Source organism: Ochlerotatus camptorhynchus, unplaced genomic scaffold (assembly GCF_037179485.1).
Source record: "Ochlerotatus camptorhynchus isolate MF236.1 unplaced genomic scaffold, CSIRO-AGI_Acam_v1.1 ptg000466l, whole genome shotgun sequence".
NCBI lineage: Eukaryota > Metazoa > Arthropoda > Insecta > Diptera > Culicidae > Ochlerotatus > Ochlerotatus camptorhynchus.
Window position 1 is genome coordinate 887,687 of NW_027040952.1, and position 18,790 is coordinate 906,476.

At 40.2% G+C, this 18,790-nt stretch overlaps 1 protein-coding gene across 1 annotated transcript; it reads left to right on the forward strand.

Annotated features, from left to right (window-relative positions):
- The first annotated feature begins 4,833 nt into the window (after window positions 1-4,833).
- LOC135712219 (cytochrome P450 4d1-like) lies at window positions 4,834-17,675 on the forward strand. The gene is made up of 5 exons (XM_065235182.1): window positions 4,834-5,309; window positions 12,951-13,057; window positions 13,126-13,405; window positions 13,465-14,271; window positions 17,337-17,675. The coding sequence occupies exons 1-5, from the start codon at window positions 5,153-5,155 to the stop codon at window positions 17,510-17,512; spliced, it is 1,527 nt and encodes a 508-aa protein (XP_065091254.1). The 5' UTR covers window positions 4,834-5,152; the 3' UTR covers window positions 17,513-17,675.
- Window positions 17,676-18,790: the final 1,115 nt, after the last annotated feature.

An 18,790-nucleotide genomic window follows, 5' to 3' on the forward strand; every position in this document is an offset into this window, starting at 1 on the left:
CTCACATTTACACTAGCGCCGCTTAGTGAGGGAATTCCTTATTTACTTTTGCACCATCACCATTTGGAATGCTTTGATCATCTTATTTATAATGCCGGTAACAGATGCTTCTTAGAAGTCCTGAACCTAGTTTTATGAATTACACCTGATTTTATGACGATCGTATCATGAATTCATACTGATGACAGATTTACAAATGTTTTCGAAAAAGCCTCATAGGGGAAATGGATGTAATGCGGCCTAAATGCCCCTATTTTGGGCCTATACATAAATTCAGCTATCGACTAAATTTTCAATAGCTTACCCCGACACATTTCAAACTGTAACAGCTTCTGTAATATCTCATAATTTAATGAAAACTGTATATTTTTCACTGTAAGTACATGGAACAGACATGTGTTTTCCTTATACTAACTTTACTTTTACATGATAAATTATATGATAAATTCCGTTAACAAAATTTAACAAATGCAGACCCCCGTTTTGCGCAACGTTTGTTTTTGTTGTTCATTTTGATGTTTCACTTGTTCACAATGTGTTTTACAACACAAACTATACTATAGCAAAGAACTCTGCATCATTATTTATTTATTCAAGAGTTGATTGTTTCAATAATCTAAAGAGTGGTCGTCTTACCCCGTCTTCCCCTATATGTTTCCTGCTGGTGTTTGTTCTCTGGGACGCCGCTCCCAGGAGGAGGTCTTTTTAAAAAGACGTTCCGCGGTGGCCACGCTGGCACGAGCAAAAATTTTCAAAGGGGTTGCATTAACAATCAGTTAATTCAGGCAGCAATGAATTGATTTAATGAACCCTTAAAGTGATTTGTGCTTTCCTACTAAATTAAATATTCTTTGTCTCTTTTCTCAAACCCTCTGATAGACCATGCCCGTTTCACAATTGATTTGCATGGAGAGTCAGCTCACACGAGGTGAAATTTGTCACTTCTCTAGTGACAGTGAGTCTCCTAACTTCACACGCCACGCAGAATAGGCCTATAGAACCACACTGAAATGCACTAAATTCCATCATCGAATGCTAGTAGCGCAGTGTACGACGTCTACTGCCTCCAGGGTCTGATGCAAACCAGTGCTGTGAAGAGCTCTAAGTCTTTATTTGTGGATGATTCACCCGGATCAAGTTGTTACAAAGCGGTCTTACTAATTCTTGAAACCAATACTGGATACGATCTTGCCGTTTCTATTTCGCTACCAGTGACATTTGAATCATCTCTGGATAATTGCAGTTGACTTTCGTCGGACTGACTATAATCTGTTAAATGAAAGTTCGATCAGCCGGTTTTGCTCTACTCAGGGCATGACATTTCCATGCGTGTTTTGACTAGCTTTCACTTCCATTTGTAGAATGTGTACTTAAATCTTAAATTTTACACTTCGTGTGTTAAAATGTTCGAAAATCACTATCTTGTTGATCGTCAGATTCTCGAGAAGGTTTTTGTCAAAATATATTCCTTGACAGTGAGAAATAAGTCTGGTGCAATAACAGGTTTACTAGAAAATTTTCCATCGGTCAAATTGAATTGAAAATTCACCAAATGGTACATAATCTAAAAACAATTACGGCACGTGCTTCTACAAGAACTTTCAAGTTAATTCACTTTAAAAGGCGATATTTACTTAAATAATATCATTTGCACCAGTCCATTTAAGTGAAACGAATTATGTTAAACAATACTTGTATTGCTTTTAAAGGTGCTTAGGGTTGATGCATATATTATGTCACGATCTAGGGGTGCGAGGGGGTCTAAGATTTTGTGACAAGCAATGCATTAGGTATAGGAAAAACGTCAAGATGGAGGGGGGGGGGGGGTAAATTTCTCCTCGATTTAGCGTGACATAATTAATGCATGGGCCCTTTCTTGTAGAGTTCACAAATGGCCACCACGTAGGCTATACATGCAGTTCAACTTCGAATTTTTAATTACACATATTTCGAAAATCAGTGCTTTATTTGACCAGAAATTGCTACTTCATGTATGCTGCAAATAATCGATACCATAACCGAAACATTGAAATACTTGAACAATTTAAGATAAAGTATAATAGTCAAAAATGCATGACATATGTACATCAATTTTGCGTAGTTCTACGTCATTCTACGGTCGTGTATAGGACACAACTCTTTAATTTTTTTACATGTTTACCATAGCGACAATGACAAATGACTTTGGGGTATTCTTCAAAACATCACGAACTACTTCGATAGAGCAGTCGCTTGACATTCTACATCGTTCAGCGGCGCCGGTGGTGTAGAGGTGAGCGTGATTACCTCTCACATAAAAAAAAAGGCCTGGGTTCAATCCCAGTCGGCGATTGAGTCACAGGGAAGTAAAGCCGTTGGTCCCCGGTTCATGAGTTGATGGGTCGATAGGTAGGGTCCAGGTGTGGGAGCTGCCTTACTGGCGTCGGTAGCATTGGTGCTCAGCACGGAAAACAAGATCGACGGAAAACAAATCAAGGGAAAAAAATACATCTTTAATACTGTTAATTATATAAGTACGGAAAGTAAAATTTAATTACCGTCAGTACTACTTCAAAACGCATTAATTACTTTAAGTACCTTTGATTACATTCTAACTTCAACGCACCGATTCGTTGTATTGCGTGCCCCTCGCTTGTTCATCTCCTTTTCTGCTTCTAATGTTGCCAAAAACGGAAAAGCAAAACCACCCAACAGGGGCAGTAAAGTGAGGGGACCCAACGTTGAATATTATCATATTCACCATACCCAACAGTAACTAACTTGCTTTTGGATAGAAAGCGAATTGAACACAAGTAGGTAAATGAAAACAACTTTGCCCACTTCAGTGTTCATTCGGTTGTCGACAGAAGCGGGCCCCTCTCGATATATGTCACGCGATCGGCAGCAACCATGGTATGGTATTCCTCATTGTTCTTCATCAGCAGTTGTTTCGGTCGATGCGTCATCAACTTTGGAAAGCGACCGTCTAGTGATGAGTGTGTGAGTGATGACCACGTTTTGCAACCATTGCTACAATGGAAGCACTCTGCCTCCCGTTTGCGATACTGCCATCCAATAAAAACACTGGAAGCGGCTCCCGTTCTGCTGTAGGAGGCTTATTGGATAGTGGAAGAGGCAGTGTTTATTGTGTTGTACCTTTTGGCTCTAGTTTTACGATGTTTTGTATAGTGAACAAAAATCCTCGGCTCTGTAACGTTAATTCGATTGAGCCTAATCAAAAAATCAATGAACAAAAAAAAAACTTTGAACCGCTTTACCTACTTTTGGCTTCCTGCCAGTGATGGAAAAGTTCTTGAAAACTTACTATGACTCGCGAACTTTTCCCTTGGCGCACTTTGTTAAATATCGCGAACTTTTCCAACACTGTAATTCACATTATTCACGCTGCATTTGTTTGTACTGCAGCAATGTAAGCAAAAACAAAACAAAAACGTAGTACACTAGGGTAAATGTGCCAGTTTTTGGTCCTATTTTAGATTTCACCACTTACTCGATACAAGAGTAGAGTAGGGTAGCCTGGTTTTTTGTCACCAAAACGCTTCGTTGAATGTATCCAAACCTGGGTATTGCACACTGAGTAAAGTTTTCACTTAGTTTCTATTAGGAACGCACGTAGTATTTTTCCAAAAACAAAAACAATGATGTTTACCTGAATATCACATAGCATTAGAAATTCTATATGAGAAATCACATAGATTTCATTTGACACATAACGTTCATGTGATTTAGTGGTTTTCCAATTATGGGATCACATGAAAGTTATGTGAAATTCACATGGATATTTTCCACTGGTTGTGTGATTTATTTTATGAGTGCAGAGTGGATCGATTTCATTTTGCAAGCCAATGGAAAACTGCTTGAAAATGTTCCAAAGTTTAAAATTGTTTTGCTCTCTCTCAGATGATTCCCGCCAAAAGCTCTGAGTCAGGAGTGCTCGAGCCGCCTTGACTCTATCAAAGTTAGTTTACATGCATGTTTCACCAAAGTATTGTTTACTCCAATTGAAAACATAGCTGAGTCATAAAAACTAGGCTGGTTTCTATGGTTTCATCACTGAGCCTTTTGGTTTTTGTCTTTGAGCTTAAAATTGAGAATGTGTTATGAAAAATAAGTTTTTACAATGTTTCAAGATAGATACGAACAGTAACTGCATTTTTTTCTTTGGATTTGTCTTTTCAGACAGGCTAAGACCATGGCTGGCAGTAACTGCATTTGTTGTTCTGATTGTTCCCGCTTGACAGTTCACACTGGCTCCCAAGTGACAAGTACATTGAGTGAGTCCGTAGTGCCCAGATCCAAACGAATCTTCAGTCCTTCAGCTTCAATCTGATTAGATGTTTGCGACTGAGAATTCGCATTTTACCAGGTCTTTTACGCACTACAAAATGCTGCTGATTTCTATCTGCCGATGTCAGACATGCAGTTCAAATGGAAAGGTTGCCATTGCGCGTTACCCATAGAAGCGCGGACGCTGCGTAGATTAACAAGAATACGTCAATTCCCCTATATGGTTTGTAACGTAATTAAAATCATGCAAAATTACTTCAGGTTGCATTTAGACCCTAGAGCCGAAAACTGGAGCAATAGTGCCTAAACAGGCTCCACTACCCTATTCTAATCATTTTCATCGACAGTGAACTATGAGTTTATTTGTAATAAATAGTCAGTTAGCCTATTTAGAACAAATCTCATCACATGAACCATGACAAAAGTAAACAAAAACAAAAACAAAAAAGATCGAATACAGTGATAATGAAAATCCTACATCAATCAGCAACCCAGCCACCATGCAACATACTAAACGCGAATAAGCGGCGGCATTTGATTAGTTATTAGATCGACACCAAGCAGAGTGCATCACGCACCTTGTTTTTTCCTTCTCTGTTGCACCGGTGTTAAGCACATGAGTTTCATGTGTTCATGAAGCACCATTACCACTATGATATACAGAGCAGAAGCTGCTCTAAGTTAATCATTTTATCTACAGATAGAAACCCACCTGCGAGGGTTTCTTGTAGCTTAGTAGCGGTCGGGCGGTCGACGTCTAAGCTAAAGTTCTAAGAACATATGTGGTAGCGCACAAGGATCAGTCGATTTAGATTCAGATAAGTAGTGAACCGTTGTGAGTTTCGCAATTTCGTCAACCGAAACCATGTGGATCCTGTTGCCACTGTTGGCGGTGGTATGTGCGGTGCTGGCAATCTACCGGAAGTTCGCCAGAACTTTAGAAATGTCAAAGCAGTTCCCTGGACCACCGGCCCTACCCATTCTTGGAAATGGACTGTGGTTCCTCAACAAACAACCCGACGGTCAGTGTGGTGATGAATGATTATTTATTAAAACTGTGCCAAAACTTGGGTGAATGAGGGCATGTAGTTAAATCTAAAACGTGTAAATAGGGATAGTTATAAGTTGTGCGACAGACGGCTGTTCCCGAACAACCATTTGGTAATTGTTTTTATTTGCTATTACATTTGAAGCAGCCCAGTGGCAGGTGCGTAGGCAACAAGTTGTACCGTGACAGCGGGCCCAGCACAGCAAAATAAATAATTTGAGCTCGGGACATGCTGCCTACTGTCAAACGCTGCTGTTGGTATAGACCTTGTCACTGGCCTGATTTGAAGTGATCCAGTTTAGTTGCTGTTCGACTTTCAGTTTTCATATACATTTATATAATGTTGTTCACGTTAGTGTTGCGTTAAAGTTCATGTGAACTTGGTCACTGTTTGAATTTGCATTGTTGGCTACATTAAAACTAACATAAAACTAATTAGCCTTCTACTTACCTACATTTATTAACACTGTAAACTGTGGAGGAAGGAAGGGGTTGTCAGTGGGCATTGGTGGAAGAGGGATTTGAAAAGTTTGTGATTTAAATTGAAAGTCGATGAAGAGAATCGATCAAAGGACCTTCTGAAATGTTCATTTAGTATTGAGGGGTTTAGAAGGAAAGGGGTGTAAGTGATTTTGATTGATTCCCTTAATCGACTTTCTCTTTCGTTAATAATTCAGCTGCAAACAGATTCCTTGATTCGTGTGCCATTCTGGATGCTAGATGAGAACTTCATTTATCAAACTATGTGGCAGAAATAGCGCAAAATCTGTTTATAAAGCTGTGGCTATCAAAAGAGCAAGTCGATGAAGAGAATCAATCAAAGTCACTTACACCCTTTTCCTGGATAAAAATAATGTGATGCAGAATGCACGGAATTACACTTTTTGATACCAGGTGAATCTTTGTCATTGACGAAAAAATGAATGAGATTTAGACGAAAGTTTATGTGAAAGTCAATTCTTCCAGTGAAAATGTCAACACTGGTGCTGAGTATAATTATTTGCTCCACGTATAACCAACTTAGTCATTCTCTCGTATTTACACTCGAAGTCATTCTGTCACATTTCAAAACCAGTCTCATAGCTTTATTTTGAATAATTTACATTCACTTTCGTTGGTGTTTGTTCACACGGAACAACACTGATGGGTAGTGCTATAATTGCCATATACACTAAGATCTTACTTTCGAATGTCAGATACAGTGTAATCCACATGATCATGATGTAATCACACCACCACGCGGTGCGGAGACACTCGGTTGTCAAAAAAATCCAACTATTGCTGTCAAAAACAATCCAACGATTAGGACCAACGCTCAGGTAGGACGGTAGGCAATGTATAGACCGGCAATCGGGCCAAACCGTATAGTGGACCCTACACGACTGTTTGTATTGACAATAACCGTATTCTCAATACATTTTATATTGACGTCAATACATCGGTATTGACAATATTTTTGTATTCACATCATCAATATTATTGTCAATACTTGTAAGTATTGACAATTTTTCTTACCGTGTGGGGTTCGCTTATCGAACGACAACGGCCAACGATGCGTGAACTTTGCAGTCTCTCGGGGTATGATAGTCCGGAGTACCTTTTTCCCCCGCAAGGATATCCACAAAGCCACCTGGAGATCACCTGACCAACATACAGAAAACCAAATCGATCACGTTCTAATTGACGGGAAATTCTTCTCCGACATCATCAACGTCCGCACGTACCGCAGTACGAACATAGATTCGGACCTCTACCTAGCCCAAAACTCTCGACGGTGCATAACGCCAAGGACTACGCGCAGCAGCTGGAAGTTGCACTACCCACGGAAGAGCAGCTTGGCGCAGCTTCTCTTGAAGATGGCTGGAGGGCCGTTCCTCCATAGGTAGTACTGCTGCAGCGGCACTAGGTAATACGATCCTGGACCGAAGAAATGACTGGTTTTACGGCGAATGCAAACTGTTAGTAGAGGAGAAGAATGCAGCACGGGCGAGAATGCTGCACGAGATAGATTGTGGAGCGAAACAGACAAGCGCGGAAGAGAAGAAAAAACTCGGTTTTCCGAAGGAAAAAGCATTAGCACGAAGACCGAGATCGCGAGGCGATGGAAAATCTGTACCGCGTAAACGACACATGAAAGTTCTACGAGAAGCTAAATAGTTCGCGCAAAGGCTATGGCCGCAAGCCGATATGTGCATGGAATTGGACGGTAACCTTCTCACGAACGAGTGTGAAGTGACTGAGAGGTGGAAGCAGTACTATGACAAGCACCTCAACGGTGATGCAACAGAAAATGAAAGTGGCACGGCAACATACCTTGGAGCACGCGCAGAAGACGACAGGCTACCGGCCCCTGATCTTCAAGAAGTTGAGGAGGAGTTCGGTCGGCAGAAGAACAACAAAGCAACTGGTGTAGATCAACTACCAAGTGAGCGCTGCACTGGGTAATTGCCACGATTTGGGAGGAGGAAATATTACCGGAGGAGTGGATGGAAGGTGTCGTATGCCCAATCTACAAAAAGGGTGACAAGTTGGATTGCTGCAACTACCGCGCGATCACACTGCTGAGAGCCGCCTACAAGGTACTCTCCCAAATTCTATGCCGCCGCCTGTCACCATTTGCAAGCGAGTTCTTGGGTCAATACCAGGCGGGATTCAGGGGCACCCGCGCTAACACGAACCAAATTTTCGCGATTCGGCAGGTTCTGCAGAAATGCCGCGAATACAACGTGCCCACACATCATTTGTTCATCGATTTCAAATCCGCATACGACACAATCTATCGAGATCAGCTATGGCAGATTATGCACGAGTACGGATTTCCGGATAAACTGACGCGATTGGTCAAGGTGACGATGGATCGAGTGATGGGCATTGTTCGAGTATCGGGGACACTCTCGAGTCCCTTTGAAACTCGAAGGAGGAGAAGAAGAAGAAGCATGCTGGACGTAAGCAAACCACGTAAACGGGATTTTTTTTTGATTGCAGTTTGTTATTTGAATAATCTCTGATTCAGCTGGCATAGTGAAAAAAATCAGTTGAAGGTCTTCTGAATAATTAATTAATCGGAGATCTTGTAAAAATACCCAAGAGGTTTTAAAATTCTCCGAAGTTCAATGATCGTCTCTATCGCATAAACCTAAAAACAATGTGGGAGCACTTTGAAGAAGTACCTTGAATCGTGGGGAAATATCGAGAGCTTCGGAGAAACGGGTTATGAATATCAGGAAAACCGCGGGAGCTTAAGGAAAGTTCCGTGAATCTTAAGGAAGTTCAAACAACTTTAATTTATTGAGAATTTAAAAGAACTGCTGGGGGAGTAAAGATATCTTTTGGAAAGTCCCGACTAGTGGGAAAGTTTAAAGATCTTCAAGATAATATTCGGACAAATTCGTAGAATTCAAGAAAATGTTGAAAATTTCTTCGAAGATCTAGAGTAGTTTTTAGGAGAACTTCAGAGTAATTCTGACGAGAAATTCGTTCTGAGGAGAACTTCAGAGTAGTTCTGAGGAGAAGTTCAAAGTAGTTCTGACGAGAGCTTCAAAGTAGTTCTGAGGAGAACTTCAGTGAAATTCTGAGGAGAATTTCAGAGTAGTTCTGATGAGAACTTCAGAGTATTTCTGTGGAGAGTTTCAGAGTAGTTCTGAGGAGAGTGTCAGAGTAGTTCTGAGGAGACCTTCAGAGTAGTGCTGAAGAGAAATTTCAGGGAAGTCCCGAAAACTCCAGAGAAGTTCCATTTGTTTCAGGATAATTTCGGGAAATTTATTAAATTCCCCGGGAGCACCCGGAACATGTATGGCCTGTGTGATCCTGGGTACTTAATATGGTTACCAATGTTCTTATTTTTGAATTAACATGTAATTTGATGTGTCGCATGTGGGCGTTGGTTCGAGATGAATCTAACCAGTTCCCCGAGAGTCCCCGAAATATGTCCGGATGCATGGTTCTGATTACATACTACCCAAGCAACACACATGTTCTATAACAGTTTATATAACCTTTGTATGACTTGTTTTGGCTGTACAGAAGTTTAATCAACATAAATCTATGAATTTGTGTTACTTGGGTACGACCTTGGATGATTATTTAGTTCACGTCTTGAAGGTTCTGGTTAACTCAAAATTACAAAAAATACAGCTGAAAATGTTGAGCACTTCTCAGGCTACCGCTCAACCGCATCGCGTTTTTCCAAAATGTTGAAAAAAAAAAGCGTTTTAGTACAATGTCGCTTTCGCCGTAACGCGCTCATTGTGGGTTGTCAAACGGATTTCAGTGTATTGGGAAATTTGTGATTGGCGCTATGCCGCTATCATTGTGTTCAGCCCTTTATCTGGATGAACAGGAAAGACAACTCTGTCTCTTTCATCCTGATCAGTAATGTTTTCATGTTAAAGTTGTGAGATTTAACATTTTGCAGTCGTTCTTAATCAATATCCAAATAATAAGAATATCTTAGCACAGTGAAATATCGACTGCAGTTCAATTATTACATAAAACACGGGGTCAAATGTAATTGAAGGCTTCATATAAGACCAAGGTTAGGGACTCATACCCTACATGTGAAATAATCGTAGACTTTATGACTCTGTTTGGATATTTTTCGTTGCTTAGGGCGTTGTTTCAGTCATGGATGATTTAGTAGATCAGTTGATCTGAACTTCAAAACGATTTGGAGATCCTAGCACAGCGTAACGTACATGAAAATGGATCGCGAATGATACGTACAGACTCTACAAATTTGCTTGAGCATGCTTCGATGCTATTGAAATTTTCACAATAGTAGTTAAACTTTTGATGTGAACTCCAGGACGATTTGAAGAAACTAATAGATCGAATATTCTAAACTTCAGGATGATTTGAAGCAGACAATTTATAAACAAAGGAATAAGATCGAAATTGATGCGCATAGGCTCCATGAATATGTTTGGATATTTTATGATGCTAATAATATTGTGCAAGCCCTGGTTCATCAAGTAGATCATATGATCTGAACTCTTGAACGATTTAGAAGACTAAGAATATTTTATGGCCATGAAAATGGATATAGAATGATAAATCTAGATTTTATGAAAATGACTAAGTTAAGTACAAAGCCATAGGGAAGACCAGTGCCCAGATGATTTTACCGATATAACCAATAATAAGCACTCCATGATAATTTTGATGGCCTAGGGCATCCCATAATAAATTGTTTGCTAATATTTTGCTTTTGACTTAGGTTAGGACCACGTCTGTGATTGCTATATGGGGGTACACTTTGTGAAAACCGAAAATGGAACATGTAACAAAATTATGAAAGATTTTGCTGCCCCTGGACCAATTTAAACAATTTCATCTCCAATCGATCAGATATATTTTTACGCATCTGCTAAAATTAAGAATTCATTTTTCAAAATCAAACTATTGAAAATTGTATGAGTGTGCAACTGTTTCTTTGATAATCAAAATTATCACCGATTGCCTGAAAAAAAAAGCGATTTCTCTAACACAGATTTCAAAGTTGAATTCCATCCGGTCTCACCAAAAGATGTTTATTCAATCATCGTGTGGTGAGTGGTGGTGTTCTCCAGTACACAACGAAAGGCTCCCCGCAAGTAGCGAGCTGCAGCTCACATGAGCATCCATAGAAAGAAGCTTCACCGTTAATAATCGGAATCAGTAGCTCTTCGTGAGTCGTTGTAGGCCATCTATTTCATGCGCGTCATATTAAAGAGTATAAACAAAGAGAAACCCGCTCAAATTCCAATTCCTACACAAAACACAAGCTCCAGTTGCTGTAGTTAACAAATAAGATTTATTATATAAGACCACGTATTCCTACGTCACCATTGCGTACAACCCCATAGGGCTGTCCCTTGTAGTTTTTTGACGTAGGACTACGTCTGTGATTTCTATATGGGAGTACACTTTGTGAAAACCGAAAATGGATTATTTAACAAAATTATGAACGATTTTGCACGTTTATAACTCAGCTTCCCCTGGACCAATTTCAATAATTTTATCACCAATCGATCATAAATTCCACGCATCATCCGAGTGATGATGTGATGATTTTCAACAATAAACTATTTAAAAACTGGTAAATGTCAAGCATTGTCCAAAAGCGTCGAAATAACTAACAAATCCACCAATTACGTACATGCTGCTTCCCCAACACTGTCATCAGAGAGTCGTTAGTAGACGAAACAAGTCGAAGTGGCATTCGCCTCCGATCTTCGCTCACTTATCGCCATATTCAGAACCACATTCGTTAGGGGCAACCACATAAAATGCTCTCCAGACTTGTAATCTTGTAACCAAACTTGTTGGAAGCAAGGATGCAAGAGATTTGGATCGATTCTCTTCATCGACTTTCTGTTTCGTTAATAACTCGACGACAACCACAATCATTGAAACGTTTGTTGTTCTGGATGATAGAAGAGCATAGCAGAAATAGTGCGAAATAGGTTAGTGAAGCCATGGTCATCAAAAGAGGAAATTGATGAAGAGAATTGGCTTTCACAGCCCCTTAATTCAGTCGTAGTCATAGCATTGAAAACTAGCATTGCACCGCTTTTGGTTCTTGGGTTACACTTGCTGGTTACAATTCGGCTGTTCGACATTTCCGAAGGACCACCAACATGAAATTTCACTATTTTCTAGGGATATCTAAAAGTCCAATTATTTGATTAACGATTAACCGTAAAGATTTTTCCAGCTATTCGATTTATCGAATTTTCAATTATTCGAGCGCGTAACCGACATCCCTTCTTATTTCTACTCGTTTTATTTAGCACAGTAGAGAAAATAAATAAAAGTACTAATTTATCTGAACAGGCATAGGGAAGAACCATAACGTGCAATAGGATCATAAATTCGCCGAAAAAAGTGCTAAGTGTCTTTTTACTAAAGGCTAAGATTTACCAACTTGTTGAGAGAAGGAGTTTTACGAGAAAAACTAAAAAGGCGAGGAGCTTTAGCTGGGTGGACACTGATAGTCTGTCGCAGACACCAGTTCAACCTCTGTCCAGCAGCAGACGGGCCGAGACTCTTGCGAGTGCCAAATCATTGAACAGAAGAATATGGGATTGTCCGGTCCGACTTGCTGATCCAGCAGCCTACACGTCATCATCATCTGTCAAAGGATTTAAGCCTGTACTACCATCGGCCCTTTTTCAGGGCCATCAAGATTTTCCAAAAGAGTTAAATTTCTGAACATGTCACAACTAAAATTCGTATCAAAAGTTTCTGTTCAGGGCAATCATAGTCATACTAAAGAGTATGAACAGAAAGAATTCCTATTCCTATACAAAACACAAGCTCCTACTGCTCCTACTTGAAAATTATGTTCTCTCTAACACCTCCGGGATTTTCTGAGGCATAAATTCTCTGATCACGCCTTCCTTCGGAAGGGAAGTAAAGCCGTTGGTCCCCGGTTCATGAGTTGATGGGTCGATAGGTAGGGTCCAGATGTGGGAGATGCCTCCCTGGCGTCGGTAGCATTGGTGATCAGCACGGAAAACAAGATCGACGGATAACAAATCAAGGAAAAATATATATGCAAAGAAAAAAGATGTTCCAAAAGGGTTAAAATCAATAAAAAAAATCAATTTTTTTCACGCTTTCGATATACTTTCAGAATTCCTGCCAATCATCCAGTCTCTCATCGATGAGTACGGCGATGTACTGCGTTTTTGGCAAGGCCCTCAGTTCACAATGTACGTCGGTAAACCTACGATGATTGAGGTAAGCCATCATCATCATCATAACTCAACAACATCCGATTGATGATTTATCTGACATGCACATTGCAGAGCATCCTTACCAACAAGCATTTGACCGATAAATCCGATGAATACAGCTTCCTCTCCAACTGGCTCGGCGACGGGCTGTTGTTGAGTAAACGACATAAATGGCACGCCCGGCGGAAAGCAATCACCCCGGCGTTCCATTTCAAGGTCCTCGAACAATTCGTTGACGTGTTCGATCGGAACGCGACTGAACTGGTGGATGTCTTAGGTCGGCATGCCGACAGTGGGGAAACCTTCGATATGTTCCCATACGTGTTGCTGTACGCTCTGGATGTGATTTGTGGTAAGTGTGATTTCAGTGACCAAACCTCGATAATGCTGGTAAACTCCTCAATATTTCAGAAAGCGCTATGGGAACTTCAGTGAACGCTCTGCGGAATTCAGATTCGGAGTACGTTCGGGCAGTCAAGGAAGCAGCAAACATATCCATTCGACGGATGTTTGATATCATCCGTCGAACTCCTTTGTTCTACCTCACTCCAAGCTACCAAAGACTGAGAAAAGTTCTAAAAGTGCTCCATGGTTACACGGACAATGTGATAGTAGCCCGTAAGAAAAAGTTGAAGGACCAGGTGAAGCATGAGGACAACTCAACAAGCGACGACTTGGAATTAGGTTCGAGGAAAAAGGAAGCCTTCCTTGATATGCTGCTTCGAACCAAAATAAACGGCAAACCTTTGACCAATCTGGAAATCCGGGAGGAAGTGGACACTTTTATGTTTGAGGGTCATGACACAACCACCTCGGCAGTGGTGTTCACGCTGTTCAGCCTTGCCAAGCATCCTGCCATCCAGCAGAAAGTGTACGAAGAGATAATATGCATCGTCGGGAAGGATCCTCGGGAACGGATCGAACTGTCCCACTTACACGAACTAAGTTACCTGGAAATGGTCATCAAGGAAACGCTTCGACTGTTTCCATCCGTACCACTGATTGGTCGAAGGTGCGTCGAAGAGGTCACCATCGAGGGCAAGACTATACCTGCCGGAGCGAACATTATCGTCGGTATCTACTATATGGGACGGGATCCAAATTATTTCGAAAAGCCGCTGGAGTTCATTCCGGAACGGTTCGAAGGGGAGAAATCGGTGGAGAAATTCAACCCATATAAGTACATTCCATTTAGTGCTGGACCACGAAATTGTATTGGTGAGTATGTGCATAACACAAAGCGAGGTATACATGATTAAGCAACTTAACAAACATTGAATGCTGTATAGCGAATAATATACGCTAAGGGGTGTTGCATTCGATAAAAATGACACACACGTACACAGCTGTAACTTTCTAACTATTATGATTTAATTTTACTTAATGTTGATTGAAGTAATACGAGCTACTATCTATTCATTATAAACATATTCATAGAAGAACGTACGAGTACTGCATATAAATGGTTTGAAAGCTATTTGTCTGACAGAACTCAACGGACTGTTTTTAATGATTTTGTTTCCAGTCCCGTGGGGAACAACCTTGGAGTGCCCCAGGGAAGTGTATTAGGGCCCCTTTTATTTATTATGTATATTAATGACTTGCGACGTATTTTACGGTTTTGCGACATTAATCTTTTTGCAGATGATACTGTGTTATTCAATGCAGCTAAGGATTTCGAAGTTACCATCTCACACTTGAATGAAGATTTGCAGTATCTTAGTAGATGGAAATACAAGTAAAACTAAATTTATGGTGATTTCGCGGAATCGATTAAATGAGAACGTCTCTGTTGTAATTGATGATGAGGCTATTGATTGCGTTCAGGAGATTAAATATCTTGGCGTGATTATTGATGACAAACTTAAGTTCAACTCTCACATTGACAATGTCATCAAGAAAATTGTCAAGAAGTATGGAATTCTATGTCGATTGAAAAACGATTTAATTATTGCCAGTAAAATACAGCTATACAAATCAATCATCTCTCCTCATCTAGATTTTAGCCCTTTCATTTTATTTCTGGCCAATGCAACACAAATATTGAGATTACAGCGCTTGCAGAATAAAATAATGCGTTTGATTTTGAGATGTAATAGATTCACTTCCTCAACTTTGATGCTAGACGCCTTACAATGGTTGTCGGTGAAGCAAAGAATTGTATATTTGACTATGGTGTTCATTTTTAAAGTAGTTAACGGTTTGCTGCCTTGATATTTGTGTGATCCTATTGAAAGAGGAAGTGACTATCATAGATATAATACTAGAAACGTGGTTGAAATAAGAACACCACATTTCTTGACTTGTGCTTCACAGAAATCATTATTTTTTAAAGGAATAAATGTTTTCAATTCGATGCCTAGACACATTAAATGTTCAACAACATTAGCAGAATTTAAGAAATATTGCATTTCACACGTTAAAACTGTCTTTTGAACGGTTATCCAGTGGTTTCTTTTATGAATTCACAAATTATGTATCTTGACGAAGTTATTTTTAACGGATTATTCACTAGCACAAGAGGTAAAGAAACTAGCACAAGCGCCTCTTCTTCATCCGACGACGAATCCATTGCTCACGATCGCTACGACGCTCCGGTGTGGGTACCCACGCGAATTTAGTTACCGCGGTTAACGCGATGTATTCGCTACCACTGACGCGGCGTAAAAAAGTGTGCTAGTTTGGAGAACCACTTTTACGGATCTTCCGGAGAGCGGTCCCATGATCATTCGAGCCCTTGCTTATGTTACGACCCCAAATTATTTCTTATAACACAGTTCCCAGTGTTTAAAAAAAAAAAACCGTTGAACTCTCGGATCAGTTTTATACATTGACCATTTTACGGATGTTCCAGATCTTCCAGGCGCCATCCAGGCCTTTGATTATGTCATGACCTTAATTTTTTTCTTATATCACAGTTCCAAATACTTTCGAAAATACCGTGGAGCTCTATGATCAGTTTTGTGGATTGATCATTTTTAAGGATGTTTCAGATCTTCCGGAGGTCCGGTGGCCTTCTAGGGACATGGTTATGTTACAACCCCCAATTAATTTATGTATGACAGCAAGTATTTTCGGAAAACCGCACAACTCTAGGATCAGTTTCATAGATTGATTACTTTTACGGATGTTCTGGATCTTCCAGAGAACGGTTCGAAGGCCATTTGGGTTCATGTTTATGTAACGATCCCACATTCTATCTTATATCACAGTTCCTAATGTTTAAAAAAACACGGAGCTTTAGGATCAGTTTCGTGGACTGTCTACTTTTACGGATGTTCCGGATCTTCCGGAGGACGGTCCCATGGCCATCAGGGTCCATGTTTATGTCACGACCCAATTTTTTTCTTATCTTATCACAGTTCTTAATGTTTTCGAAAAAAAAAACTCAAATTCATTCTATCATCACAGTTCCTATTGCTTTTCAAAAACTGCGCAGCTCTAGGATAAGTTTCATGAATTGAGCACTTTTATGAATGTTCCGGATCTTCCGGAGGACCGTTCCATTGTCTCCTGGATCCATATGTAGGAACCATGACTGTATTCTGGCTAGTTATGAACATGTGTGTCCAAAAATCTAAATTATAGATCTTAAGCCACTTGCAAAACCCATAAACACACCTTTAAAAAAACGTGTAACGACTCTTTTAATGTAGACAGCCCTATTTTCAATATTTTTACAATCAAAATAATCTACAGACCATAGGCATTTTAGAGGTATCACACTTTTTGAAATTCATCAAGAAATGGCTAAATAATGCCATTGCAAACTTGCCGTTACACGCTTTTCGGAGGCTTCGTAGTCGGCTTAAAGTTTTTACCCACCTTATTCGGAGTGTTAATGCGACAGTACCAGTCAAAAGCATACTCCTTTACCTAACTCATACACGAATGGATGAGGCGACTTGAAGTACTTATTCAAATCTACAGCCAAAAAAGTGCGCGTTTTACTTGCTCATCAGCTACGTGGGGCTTTAAGTAGTGATTAATCGTCGCTAAAACTATTACACAGCCGCAGACAATTTATTCAATTTTCACACTGCCTCACAAACTTTGTTCGAAAAATAAACTCACATAAAATTACAAAATGATTTTAAAATATTTAGACGATCACTTTACCGAATCTGTTTATGCGGTGAAACATTACAAAGTATGCATGCTATTTATGCATGTCTGTAATAGAATCTTACATTTCTCCGTTGAGGGTACCCATCATATAGTTCACTCTATGTACCCATCATATTACTCTGCCTAATAGTACCTTCTCCGTCTCCCGCTTTCAGGCCAGAAATTCGCTCTCAACGAAATGAAAAGTGTGATATCGAAGCTTTTGCGTCACTATGAATTCATTCTGCCCCCGGGCAGTGTCAACGAACCTCTGCTAGCATCTGAGTTGATTCTGAAACCACACCATGGAGTTCCACTGCAGATCAGACGCAGAGAGCATCAACACAACTAGGGATGAACACCACCCCTCCACCTCCCACCCATCTCTCCGTAGAAAGGTCATTTACCGCAACGACTGCAGCTGATGAAGCCAAAACGTGTTTAAGTTTTTTACTAAATCCTACATCTCTACTTACCTGCCATGTGATTACAAAACGTTTCAATTGTAGCTTGAATAAAACAAAGCTCACACAAAATCATATTTATTCTCGAATGAACAGAACCGGCTTAAACCGGGTGCGGCACCTGAGAATGACCTTCGCCTTAGAACACATCGACGATGACGCCGCGCCGACGGTGACGACGACCATTGAACTTGACCATGTTAGAAGGTGTTGCTTTTCACTATTCACTTGTTCTCCTCCAACAGCTGAGCTATCTACTTACCTATGTACTACACTCTAGCTAGAAGTGCAAGAGCATTAACAGGTAGGTACACCGTAAGTTCTAAGTTGCATTCAAGCTAGAAGGTAAGTAACCGAACGTTCATTCAACTTGCCGCTGTTCATTTCAGCCGTAGTGTGAGAGCTTTCGTTTACACTGCACTGACTGTTGTCTAGGTTGCAAACCTTAACCTACTGAACGGGTGGAGAAGTCGAGGCAAGGCAATACCGCGGAGGTGTGAATCAAAGTGAATGCAAATCAATCGGATATGTTGTCTGTGGCGACTCGGAAAAGAATGTGTGGTAAACCATTGTGTTGGGAGGTATGTGCAAAACAGTGGGAATTATAATCAATCAAAACCGGTTCGTCCATGTCGTTAAAAAAGACATGAGGAAGATAAAAACAATGTTTTTGCTTGTAAACTGTACTATTTTTATTGTGGTCACCAACGCTAATTACGGTTGTAGAGGTTTCATCGTTTGGTCCGTTGGAAAATTGTGATTTTTTTATCATGATTAGCACATTATAAAGTGGGTACTCTAAACTTAAGAGGGTCGAAGAGGTCTTTAAGCAGAGATTCGAATGTGTTGTATGTGTAACACAAGATGGGAATCAAGTGCCTACACTCATGCTCGGTAACGAAAAAATGTTTACTTAAATTGCATCTTACTGTTTAGCTGCAACCAAGTAACCGATGGAAGCCGCTTCTGCTTATAGTCACATGTAGGTGGCCTCGAAATTTATAGGCTTGACAGTTATTAGGGTGGGTCATCATGATCATTATTTCAGAACAATGTGTTTTTTTGGTTCCACTTAGGGTCCAAACAACTGTGCAAAATTGGGGACGATTGGTTGTAACTCGACTTTGCGTTTGAAATTTGTATGGATTTAGTTTGGGAAAGCCTAC

Excerpts from the sequence above, each read along its gene's own strand:
- LOC135712219 (XM_065235182.1), top strand. The coding sequence starts at position 5,153 with ATGTGGATCCTGTTGCCACTGTTGGCGGTGGTATGTGCGGTGCTGGCA. Across the intron at positions 13,406-13,464 it reads CGCTCTGGATGTGATTTGTG|AAAGCGCTATGGGAACTTCA; the intron begins GTAAGTGTGATT and ends TCAATATTTCAG. Across the intron at positions 14,272-17,336 it reads TGGACCACGAAATTGTATTG|GCCAGAAATTCGCTCTCAAC; the intron begins GTGAGTATGTGC and ends TCCCGCTTTCAG.